The sequence below is a fragment of the Limulus polyphemus genome, unplaced genomic scaffold, assembly GCF_000517525.1.
Source record: "Limulus polyphemus unplaced genomic scaffold, Limulus_polyphemus-2.1.2 Scaffold1050, whole genome shotgun sequence".
Taxonomy (NCBI): domain Eukaryota; kingdom Metazoa; phylum Arthropoda; class Merostomata; order Xiphosura; family Limulidae; genus Limulus; species Limulus polyphemus.
Window position 1 is genome coordinate 344,099 of NW_013666660.1, and position 13,590 is coordinate 357,688.

The 13,590-nt window shown below is 31.3% G+C and overlaps 1 protein-coding gene across 7 annotated transcripts in view; it reads right to left on the bottom strand.

Annotated features, from left to right (window-relative positions):
• LOC106461874 (adenosine 3'-phospho 5'-phosphosulfate transporter 2-like) overlaps window positions 1-11,660 on the bottom strand; it is a 52,922-nt gene extending 41,262 nt beyond the window's left edge. The window contains exons 1-2 of one of the 7 annotated variants that reach the window (XM_013921738.2): window positions 10,670-11,308; window positions 6,738-6,859 (exon numbers count right to left, since the gene is read on the bottom strand). In XM_013921738.2, coding sequence (XP_013777192.1) covers window positions 6,738-6,859; window positions 10,670-10,870 — 323 coding nt within the window. In that variant the 5' untranslated portion in view covers window positions 10,871-11,308. Of the gene's footprint in view, window positions 1-6,737; window positions 6,860-7,426; window positions 7,530-10,005; window positions 10,207-10,669; window positions 11,309-11,590 lie in introns of those variants that run through there. The other 6 variants (XM_022388954.1, XM_022388953.1, XM_022388952.1 and 3 more) reach the window with 6 other exon arrangements.
• Between the last annotated feature and the right edge of the window lie 1,930 nt (window positions 11,661-13,590).

Consider the following 13,590-nt stretch of genomic DNA (forward strand, 5'->3'; position numbering starts at 1 on the left):
TTGTTTGCTATGCTTCTTTATTTACTGTTCTATGTTTTAGGAAAAATAAGTTTAAGAACTTATTTCAAAATAGCAATAATCTATATACATATTTATATAATGTATAATAATTGAAATGTGACTGTATTTTATAAAATACTAGCCAAATAAAACACAGCCTAAGACAAGTTACTTTGTACAGACCAAAGGTCACCTTTATGTTATTTGATATGGTAACATGAGTGCACGTGAGCCGCGTCATTGTAACTTCTGTATTGTTAGCTAGGCATGTGTGAAAGGTTAATATAATAAAAATAATAAATATATATAAATGTATAATGTTATGAGATTTAAGCTATTTCATCTAAACATTTATGTTGTTGTGTTATAATCTGTGTTTATTCTAGAATGAAAGATGCATAATTTATGTTTATTTTTTATGGTGGTTGCGAGATCGGTCAAATTTACCGAACCCATACAGAATTAATTACTGAAAATAACAGATAAAATATAAAGTTTTTTCTTAAAAAATGTTTGGATATTATAAAGATTTCACATGTGAAATTTTCAAATTTTCTGATGCATAAAAGTATTTTAAATCTTAAAATGAAAATTACTTTGCATGATAAATAGGCAAGATGTGAAAAGAAAAAAAAAAAGAGATGAGAGAAACATTGCTTTAAAACCTTGAGACTTAATAAAAAAATTAGATATTTTGCGTATGAAAACATTGCAATGTTTACTGATAATCTGCCAAATTTCGTGAACATCCGGTTTCTAATTTAACTAAGCCCATGCTGAAAGAGTTAAAAAACACTCTTAATTTAACAACTAGATTCACTCATAAGATACACTAAATAGTTTATTCTTTGTGTCAAAATAATGTCATTAATATAGGTATAAAAACATTTTAAAAAACAGCAAGATTCATGCTTGGCCTAGTCTATATGCTTATAGATTTAGGTTTTAAACTCAACCTATTAGGCTTACATTTCATAGAAAGATTTTTTTATTGATTGTTAAACAACTTAATAAGCATGTATTGCTCTATTTTGCATGCTTCATTCTTGTAGTGCTACATATCTACCAGGAATGTATAGCTAATACAAAGTGTTGCAATATAGAAGATGTTTACATTATTTGCTTTCAGCCAATTAACACTCATTATTCTCAATGAATTGGAAATTAAACTTTAACAAAATTAATCAATCTATAAATCTTTAATAAGAGAGAAGTATGTGCTTACCTGATGCCCCAACCGGGGTTTTCTGCAATCAATAGCACAGCATTTCTGAAATCTTCATCATTATTACCAGAAACCTGTAAGGGACAAATGAAATGCTACAGACTTTCAGGCACTTCCAAGGTTAGAAATCTGCATTATTTCAAGATTTAAGAAAGACATTCTGTTTAAGCTTAAAGAATTGTAAGTTTCTGATGTTTGTAGAGCAGGCATTACTGAAAACAATTCCTCTTCTGATACACCTACTTCTTGAGTTTTGGTCACTCCTTAGTGAGTGAACAGTCACATTATTGTGGCTAATGCAACCATATTATAAAGATTATAGGCAGGATTCACATAAGGCTTATTGATAAATTCTACTTTAGTTCAATGTCTAATTCTCTTTTTTCTTTCTATCAACAAACAATACCTGTTTAAATAAATAAACAATACAAAGTATAAATTTCAAATAATAAAACTAATTATGTGTGTGCATGCATGTACAAACCTTAAAACCTTGTTCCTGGTTTTTGAGAGAGAGCTTAGCTTCTTCTACAGTAATATTTCTCTTACCTCCCAACACCTGTTCACATTCAAACTTGCCTGAAAAACAAATATACTTGGGCTTTTAAAAAAACAAAAAACATGACATATTTAATTCTATAAACTCATGAACCATCAATAATGTAGTTTATTCTACATTATACTGTTTATTATTGAAACTATTAAATATGTACTCATCTCAAGCTTCACTATCATGATTTCCAGATTCAATGCATAGTGAGCAATAATTCCATTGATTATTTCTGTGTGTATGTTATTTCTGTGTATATATATATATATACATATATATATATTGATTAATTATGACAATCAAGATATAATTCTTCCTCTTAAAATGTTTGCAGATGCTGAAAATTAGCTTCCAATCAAAAGTCACAATACTTACCAGCTTTTTCAATTAAGACAGAATGAAGTGCTTTAGTTAAGGCCAGAGCACTCTCCAATTTATCTTGTTTAATATACGGGTGCTAAGAAATGAAAAACAAAAAGTTTTGAACAACAAAGTCAGTCAGTCTACTATATTATAAAGTACTTCTATTTGATTATTTTAGATATAAATTCAGATCAGTATACATATACATGAAATTAAGTGGTCTTTTTGCACTGTTAAGCCTTGGGAACATGGTATCATTACTGAGTGAAGAAAACTTAATGCGAGTCCTTTTGGCTTGATTCTACTGTGGTAACATATTGTGACTCAGGCATACAGAAATATTTCTGAATTCACAAGATCAGCACTATTAACTTAACTAATTAAGATCTTTTCAAACATCTCTACTTGTAATTTACATTATTTGTCATAAACTTGCATCAATTTCACAATTTCTACAGCAGGAAAAGCTTTGTTTACAATATAGGTTTTGAGTAATATAAATGTAAATATGTAAGTGTGACTTATGTACTTTAATTGAATTATAAACAATGTATAAGCACAAATAAATACCTTGGATGTAAACTCATATACTGGAGTAGAAATACCTACAAGAAATAAGAATATTAAAATAAAACACCAAAATACATAACTATGACCAATTTATAGGATCTATTCAAAGTTAATGGGATAATTTTCTTTTAATAAACAGAAATAAATGATGATCACAAAAAGTTACGATTATAAAATAATTTATTCCTTCATAATTATGCTGATGTTATTATCGATCTTTGAAGTAATTCTGATGTATTAACTTAACTCTTATAATATACCAGAACTCATGTATTATAGCATTTGATGTTTTAGAAGAGTAATTTTGTTTATAATAAGAATACTGTACATGTTGAAAAAAGATCTAACTATGAGTAAATTTTAAAGACAAGAAATACTTTGAAAAAGGTTTTCATATATAGAAAGATACTGAAAGATATTTATTAAAATATGTAATGGGAGAGAATTTGCTACAAAATTTAACCAAGCTATGTAGTTAGAAAGTTATTTTTCTTTATTTCACTTACTGTTATGGGTCATGTTGAAATTAAGGTCTCGCTGTCTAAATCCTACATAAAGAAGACCCAGTATAATGAAGAACAGAAGAGTTATCACCAGAAGTAACATAGACACACAGTGTGAATAATTGGTACTACTCTTGGAGTCCTCTTCAGTCATAAATTCATCTGCCAGCCTATTATTCCCACTTCTGACACCATTAGCTTGGAGTGGTTTAATGAAGTGGTACATACCTCCTAGATAAATAAAGAACATTAGTGAACTCTAAACATATCTCAAAATAAAGAACATCATATTTTGAATCATCTGGTTTATTAACATGGTATTTGGTATATAAATTTTCTTCGCAGATACAGAATGTCCACTGACATATAAATATGCTTCACAACAACAATCAGTTATGCTTATGAACCACCCTAATCTACAAGACTATTGATCTATACTCAAATATGTTAAAAGCAAGTAAAAATATTGATAAAATTAAATTCATTAATAAAAAAGTTTAATATTACACCAAGAAAAATTTTAGAATATTTCTGAAATTGATGATTAAAATCACAAAATATGATTTTTTGAGACTAAAGCCACTAATGCATCTTAAAGTTAACACTTTTTATTGTCCAGATACAAAACAAATTGAAGTACAAGAAATCAGTCTTAACAATACAATCTAATCTACGACCAACCTACAATACATTCATAGTTTGCACATAATGTATACAAGTGTAAACAATCTAAGCCTAAAAAAGACAAAAAGAAAGAAAACACACACAAAAGTATAAGTTTACTTAAAAAAAAGAATAACCACAAATAAACAATGCACTTTGATTTTTTTTTGTCTGAATGTATATTCTAAATTAGATAAAATCTAGCACAGTGCACAGATGAATATTTCATAAATACACACAGGTATTTTATTTAAAACTACAACTGTACATTTTAAGAAAAAAGCACACAGAGATTCCTTGTTCTTCAAATATAAAACCCAACTAACTTTAACTTTGTGCCTTCCCACATCATACTAAAAAAACAAATAACATGAAAAAAATACAAGCAATCAGCTTAAAGTACAACAATTGGCTGACTGTTTAACTCTTTCAACTCAGGCTTGGTCCCTGGGACTGACCTCGTAACCATTTTGTGCTTGTTATAGTTTTCATGATATAACTTTTAAATTAGGAAGAGAATGTTAACAAACTTTGGCAGTTTATCAGTAAACATTACAATGCTTTCACATGCAAAATATAATTTTTTTAAAGTCTTAAGGTTTGTAAAGCAATGTTTCTCTCATGCCTTTTTTTATTCTTTTCACATCTTGCCTATCTATCATGCAAAGTAATATTCATTTTAAGATTAAAATTACTTTTATGTATCAGAAAATTTTGAAATTTCGTATGCAAAATCTTTATAATGTCCAGATAGTTATCAAACATTTCTTAAGAAAAAACTTCATATTTTATCTGTTATTTTCAGTAATTAATCTCTGTACGGGTTTGGTAAATTTGACTGATCTAGCAACCAGCATAAAAATTTGGAAATAAACATAAATTATACCTCTTTCATTCTAGAATGAACACAAAAACATAAATGTTTAGACAAAATAGCTTAAATCTCATTACATTATACATCTATATATATTTATTATTTTTATTATATTGTCCTTTCACCCGTGCCTGGGTAACAATACAGAAGTTACAACGATGCAGCTCACGTGCACTCATGTTACCGTATCAAATTACATAAAGATGACCTTTGGTCTGTACAAAATAACTTGTCTTGGCTGTGTTTTAGTTGACTAGTATTTTGTAAAATACAATCACATTTCAGTTATTATACATAAAATATGTATATAGATTATTGCTATTTTGAAATAAGTTCTTAAACATATTTTTCCTAAAACATAGAACAGTAAATAAAGAAGTAAAGCAAACAATTATCTCTTTCAGTTATGACCTTTGAACTCAGTTGCTGCTTGGCAAGCCTTTAACAATTCTGCATGTGGAGGATATGAAACAAAATATTTTTTTTAGGTTTTATATATACTTTTGATTAACTAAAAAGTAATAAATTACTACATCAATACCATGGAATTCCACTATAATTTACCAAATGTAGCAACTAAGCTGTATTTGGGTCTAAAAAAATATGAAATTTTGAGCAGACTACAGACACAACCCACCTCATTGAAATCTTGGTCCAAAAGAAAGAAATGGGGAAGGAACATTAAAAAGGCTGAGAAATCCCATAGGGGACATTATGAGCTTCTGATTGGTTATTCATGTCATATATATATAGAAGTAAGTGTATATAAGGGAGCATTTCCAAAAATGGAAAGAGGTGAGCGGGGTGCCATTGTATTTGATTTATTATGTGAGCAATATCTTAGCAAATAGAAAAGATAAGACCTTCTTATTTCATATTCTAGCTTGTCAATATCTGTAATTTGAGTTTCTAATTCGTATGAAACTATAGACTTAGTATTTTGACTTCACAAACATCTAAACTGAACCAGTGCTGCATTCAATACACCATGTGACACACAAATATCGATGTTTATCTGCATTTTTTTTATATTTACTTCTAAATTAACAAATTGAGTAATGTATAGTTCTAAAATTTGTATTATAATCTACAGTTTGGTACCAAACTTATTGACATAAATTCATGAAATAGTAGTTCAATAAAATTTTGAATGCGAGTCAACAAAGAAATGACATGGCCTTTCACTTGTGACGCATCTCGAAAGGGTTAATAGAAGACTTAAATTTGTTAAGCAAATATTTATAACTAATAAAATAATTATACATCGTCCATAAAATTCAGTAACCAGTGGTTGTTTCATATAACATACAGACAACAAGGGTCTGTTTGGTTCTTCAAGGCTATCCCTTCACACCTACTCTCAAGAAAAAGTAAGAAGTTAAACCCATCCTTTTATATTTTCTCAGGAAATTGTTGGTTCCCCTTTAAACTCTTGTAAAGCCTGCCTCTACAACCATTGATGGCAACTTATTCCAGAAGCCAATCAGCCTGTTAGAAAATAATACTGTCCTAACTGAAGTCTATCAACCTCCCAGACAATCTTATAAACTTCAGTAAGATCACATCTTACCATGCTTTTCTCCAGAAAAAATAACTTAAGAAATCTTAATGTATCCCCATAAGATAAACCTTTCAACCCTGGAATCATTATAGCAGCCCTCCTCTAAACCCTTTCTAATAAGTCAATATAATTTCTCAGATAAAGGGACCAAAACTGTACACAGTATTCCCAGTGAGGCCTGTAACTAATGAGAGATAATTACCATTTTTAACTTGTAATAAGTATTTCTATAAATATACAAATTCCATTAGCTTTGCTACTAAAAACAAAGTACTGTCACAATAGCTTGGACAACTTAACCAACACTATGCCAAGATCCTCTTCTTCAGTCGTGTCATTCATACATCACCTTAACAATATGCAAGCTTACCCAAAGCTTTCAAGTCAACTACTAAAAGTAAACATTCACTAACTAAATTATAGCTTACCTTCTCTGTTGGTCACCTTTAATGTATCGCTCACTTGTTGAAAACACAGAATAAAAAACAAACTGGATCAAGGTCAAGTACATACCATAAGGTTTAAATCCATCTAAGCGAAATATTAGCTCCTATAAAGAACAGAGTTAAAAAATAGTTAATTGCAACATGTACTAATAGGTAAGCAATATTAACCTGACTTCAACAATCACCAGCACATGAGGATTATGAAAGATAAAGGGAGAATTATGATACCAAAAATTTTTTTTATGAAGAACAGCTGGCACAGAATGTTAAAATTAACAGTTTGAGATTTAAAATATATTAAAGTAATCAGGAAGTGAGAATGGGAACTGAACTTTTGAGGGACAAATAATATTTTTGTTGATGTCTACAAAACTGCAGAACTTTTAAGTTATGCTCTCTATTAGTTTACACTAGAGAATATGCTGGGTAGATTACCAACTCTCAGAATTCATTTATAAGAAAGGTTTTGAAAGTGTACAAAATTAAAAATAATGAATGTCAATGAATGGGGGGGGGGGGTGCCAGAAGATTGGAGGGTGGTTAATGTTACTCTAATTTATTAAGGGGTAGGATATAAGCAGTTTTAATAAAAGATGCAAAGATCATTTGATGAAGTTAAAATTTCTGGCAGATAGTCAATATAGTCTTATAAAGGAAATGTCCTGACTTACTTGTGCATTAACTTTTCTTCAAGGATGTTACTTCTAACCTTGATACATGTAAAGGAAGTTTCAGAAAGCTTTCGATAAGGTGTCACATAAAAGGAATGCCCAGGAGTACAAATATATAACTATTATTTGGTCTTTCAAGGCTATCCTTGCACATCCACTCTTGAGAAAATAAAATTTAAACCCACCCGTTTAGTTTTTCCTTGTTTCCAGAGTAAGTGTGCAAGGACAGTCTTTATAAGACAAAATAGTTCCTTGTTACCTGCATATTATGTTTATAGGGAACTGATTCCAACTTAAACTTTGGTATAATGCTGGCCTCCATTATTGTTGAAGTTCATTCATTTCATAATTCCTTTCCTAACTTTCAAACAGAATAAAACACAAAAAAATCAGACTTTTATCCTACCAATACTATGGATAATGGTGTAAACTTCAATAAGTTCACCTTTTACCCTTCTTTTCTCAAGAGAAGATACAAGGTCTTAAACTGTCCCTTTATGATAATCCCTCCATTTCCAAAATCATCCTAATAGTCATCCTCTAAAACCTATAAAATAAGTCAATATCTTTTCTTAGCTAACATAACACTTGAGAGACAAGAAAGAGCCCCACAGCTCATAGTGGCATTCCCATTTGTTTCATCAAACCCCCACCTGTCTAAATTCAGCCCCAATTTTTTCTTCAAGTATTCATCAAGCCTTCTTATGAATTCTCCCAAGCCTGTTATGTCTATTACATCTGAAGAAAATCAACTCTAAAGACTGACCACCCCAATATTAAAATAAAACTGCCTCATTTGCAGATTATTTCTACCCTGCCAGATCTTAAATCTATCTCCCCTAGTCCTGCCACTCTTACCATTAAACACACACACACAAATATTATGCATTAATAAAATTTACTCCATTGATAATTTTAAATGCTTAATCAGACCCCCTTTAACCCTTCTTTTCTCAAGGAAAATAATTTTAAGGGCATTAACCTGTCCTCATATGACAGCCCCTCAATCCCAGATATCATCCTAGTAGACCTCCTTTGAAACCTTTCCAACAACTCAATGTCCTTCTTAAGGTAAAGGAGAACATAGACTGATTACAGTTCTCTAATTTATAACTTCCTCTGACTTATATTCAATATTCTTGAATATACAATGCAAAATCCTATTTGCTTTCCCACTAGCAACAGTATACTGCCTATGAGGAGCAAAGACTGATAGATCAAAACACTGAGATACTTTTCTCCCATAATACTATTAAGTTGCATCCCATCAAGTTAGTTACTGTAGTTTAAAGTGTCCCACATGCATTACCTTGCACTTAGCATAATTAAATACTCTCTGTAATCTATTTGCTCAATTCACAAAATGATACAAATCCCTTTGAAAAACAACTAGCTTCCTCACAGCCAACTACACCAAAAACTTCAACATCATCAGTGAACTTGACCATTTCCTTATCATTATTATACATCAAAATTAGTAAGGTTCCATCACAGAGACCTAATGTAAGCCACTTGTAACTAGAATCCAGATTGACTGACTTCCTTTTATTACAACCTTTTTCTTCCTCTCCTCCTACCAACCCTTAACCCATTAAGCTAGCTTATCTTTCACACCAACAGAGATAATTTTCTTTAAGTCATTTATGTGGCACTTTGTAAAAATCTTTCCCAAATTCAAGTATATTAAATTTACACCTTTACCCTCACTAACGTAAGCAGTGACAAATTTGAAAAAAATCAAGAGCTTGTGAGACAAGAATTCTCCCATATGAAACCATGCCAGTTGTTCCACAAAATTTTAAACTTTAAGTTGGATTTGCATATTATCTTTAATCAGTCTCTCCAAAACATTTACCACTATAGAAAATATTAATTGGCCTATAATTATCTTGGTCAATGCTCGTCACCTCCTTTACAATTAGATGTACTTTAACCAGCTTCTAGTCTTCTGGCACTTTTCCACAACTCAAAGATTCACAAAAACTTTTTGGAAGGTGCTTAATTATGAAAACTTCTTTAAACCCTTGAAAACTTTTATCTAGCCCAAAACTGTAAACAGTATTCCAAGTAGATGCCTAGCTAGTGACTGGTATAGAGATAATCACCTTTCTTAGATTTGTGATCAATATGTTTATAAATACACCTTAAAGTTCTATTAGTTTTAATTCTAGCAATACAGCACTTCATTTTGATATGAACTCTTTATAGAACTTATGAAAGCACCAATTTCGATTTTATAAAAAATACAAAAGTGTACACTTCATAGTTCATACACTAAACATATTTTGATAATATTCAGATATTTAAAACGTATTGTAAATTTAATGCTTTATCTAGGTCTAAGCTAGTGTTTCCCAGTCTGGAGTCTACAAAGCCTTACTAATACTATGATTAAGGTAGTTAGTACTGTTTACAAAAGTTACTGTTCCCTACTCCAATTACACCATGGAGATAAATGTTACTCAAGAGCACCTTTGGCCTCACTAAGTTAAATGTTAAAATTTACAGTTACTGCTGCATATTCCCCATTATTGCTGTATTGTTCCTTTTTTTTTTTATTCATAAAAATAAACCACCACCTAGCAGATAAAGCAATTCCAAATAGGTTTAGCAATAGATCAGGTCTTTCAATTTACAGTTTCAGGTTTAGTAATTGCAGTTGTTTTGCCTGATGAAGGGAGGTTAAAGATACAAGATTTGAATTTGCAACCACATATCTGACTGAAGCGGTATTCAGTCCACTTGTGAGTATCAAAATAAAAGCACGTAACGGACTGATATACACATTAATGATATTCAACTCATTACTTACTCAAATTATCACAACAATTGAACAAAGCAAGATCATGCACAAGTCAACTGTTAATGTTATAGAACTATATTTATATTACCATTTTTAATCACATACACACACTGTACATGGGTTTTATTTGGTTTATTTAATTTTAAAACCTACGCCTGTTTTCCATTTGTTTTTCAACTTAGAAGTTACATTATTATGTTTTTCCTTCGTCCACAGTTATGCTTTCTTTAACTTTTAAAGTTATTGTGTATAGAAATGAAAACACCCACTGCATATTTAAGAATAGAGATACATGAATGTGCATAGGAAGGGCTCTAACTTCTAAATCTAAGTTCGCAAATATTGGTCTAACTTGAAAACTGTGACAAAGTTGTACTCGTAGGCCTATGACTATTAGTATTAACACTGAGTAAGATAAAACAGCTTGTATTAACACATACCTGGAAAAAACCGTAAGCCAAGTAAAATATAAAAATCCCAAGAGTGCAAATACAAAACTGCACAGTTTTAGAAAAAGTATTCAACCTGAGACAGCATAACACAGTTACATCACCTGGTACATTTACTAGTTTATCTGATAATTCTTGTTTTAACTCCCCATTGGTAACAATGTCATGGCAACTACGTTTTGAGTTTGACATGGTTCACAAAACTTCACGGAAAGTTCTGACACAAATACTGTGAAAGTTAAACAAATAATATGCAACTTTTCACGCACCTGTCCACCACAAACACACTTACTCAAGTTACTGGTCTTCACTTAATTGACGAGCTGAATTTGAAATGAAAGTATAATTTTATAGGATATCTTGTATCAAATTTTCTATCACTTTGTTAACACACATATAAAAGCAATCTTTTACACTTACGATATTACTAGCTAGTTTCTAAGCTTATTTGCCATCAAATGCAACATGTGGCAAGTCAACAGCTGGTGAGAAATGCCTGCCATGTGGGAGTTAAATATAGATTGTGGCATCATTGTGCGTGTTAGAAGAAAGACTTCGTCGGCACTAACTGGAATAGATATGGTACATATTTATTAATGCAAATAAACTCCGACCTTTATCTCCAGAATATAATTTTATTCATCATTATTTCGCTATTACAGCTTCGTCAGGAGTAAACAATCACCTACAAGTTCTCGAATCACTAAACACTGAAGAAGCTGTAATAGCGAAATATTGATGAATAAAATTATATTCTGGAGATAAAGGTCGGAGTTTATTTGCATTAATAAATATGTACCATATCTACTCCAGTTTGCGTTAAAAAACTTAAGAATAATAGATATGGTACAGTTAATATATTGTTATAATTACCTCTGCCACAAAAAGTGGATGAACATTATGTTTTCATACCTGTGTGTGTTTGTCAGCAAGATTTCTCGAAAACGGCTGAATGGATTTGGAGGAAAGTTGGTATGTATTTGGAATATGATCCAGATAAGAAGTGATTAATTTTTGGGAGGGTCAAGGTCACGAAACTAAAAAAACACCCATATCTGTTAACATTAGGACCGATTTTTCACACTACTTTGCTCTGTAATTCAGTCAAAAATGATCGGATTTTGCCGTAACTTGGTGAACTCATGTTCAATATTATTCCTCATTGTCCTGACAAAAATGGTCCATGTCCATTGATAACGACGGACATATAGACACATTTTCGTAATTTTTGAGAGCCGAATAATATGATTAACGCTGCATGGCGGAATTATATTGTTGCGTCAGCGAGGTCACGTGACTAGTATCACGCCACGTCCTTCTAGAAATATCCTGTTCTTTCATGAATGCTCTAGCGTGTACTAGATATGTGTTAGTCTTGTATATATATAAGACGGTCACAACGTGACGGAACAGTGTGTGTAATTGAACTGAGTATTGTTGAGTCGAGCACGAGCACGTGATTAGAAGTCAAAGCATAATCAGCTCCCAGTCTGAATGTACTTAATGAAACCCAGATGGCGCTTCAGAATAAACTTTATTTTTTCATTTAATTTAATGCATTAAATAAAAACTAGATAGCGCATCACAATTTTTAGAATGGTAAATAAAACACTGGTGTTTCATTTGTATACAACTCTTTTTTCACCCATTTGTTAATGTTGTAAAAATATTAAATTTAATTCTGAAACTCTCTTCATTACTCTATAAGCTTCTTTGTTCGAGTTCGTAAAATAATAATAGGTTCAACGTTGCGGTAGGAACTCAGCATACTATTATTATTATTAATTTTAAGTTTCAACTTTCTTCCCGTGTATTGTTATAATTGAAGAACTGACATATCTTCCCTACACATGTTGGAATTCTCTCGTATTTATGGTTCGATAATTTGTTGAATTAACATTCTTTACTACACAACACAGAAGGAACTAATTACGTCTATTTGTATCATAACACAAAACAACGCTTCGTTAATGGTAAATGAAATATAAATGTCACATCAGTTTATGCATAACTCCGTTTAAGTTATATAAAGTACTTATGTCACTACATTTTAATATTGTTACATCTCCGTTCGTTAGTTAATTTTCCGTAAATTCGTTCCGACGAAACTTTAGCGACACAAGTCCTTTCTTAAATAAAATTGGTTTATTCTTTCCGAATACAACTTTACGATACACTTAATTTCAACAGTCGCTCTATAACAAACACTATAATTCTCAACGAACGCCTTATGATTATACAAGTATGTTTGTTTGTTTATTTGTATGAAATTAAGCACAAAACTACACAATGGGCTATTTGTGCTCTGCCCGCCACGGGTATCGAAACCCGGTTTCAAGCGTTGTAAGTCCGCAGACATGCCGCTGTGCTACTGGGGGCTTATACAAGTAACCACGTGAATAGTAGTCCAGCCTACCTGTGGAATAATATATAGATCGAAAAAAATTATCCACACAACAAGCTCTTTCAGCATATTTTAATTGCATAAGCAATTTACTAACCATTTTCAATTGAGCAAATGTGAAACTTTTATACCGTTAACACAGCTCTACTTAATTTAATCATACAAATTACTTTGTTAATTCGGAATTATTCACTTAAAAACTTGATATTCAATGCAATAATATCATTTTGAAAATTTTATGATATTTACACAATTACATCGGTTGGACATTTTTTACGCCTCGGTGAGCTCTCAGTGGATTATTTGTTAGTTGTCTGTTTGTTTGTGTTTTGAATTTCGCGCAAAGCTACATGAGGGCTATCGGAGCTAGCTGTCCCTAATTTAGCAGCTTTAGACTTAAGGGAAGGCAGCTAGTCATCACCACCCACCGCCAACTGTTGGGCTACTATTTTACAAACGAATAGTGGGATTGACCGTTACATTATAACGCCCTCACGGCTGAAAGAGC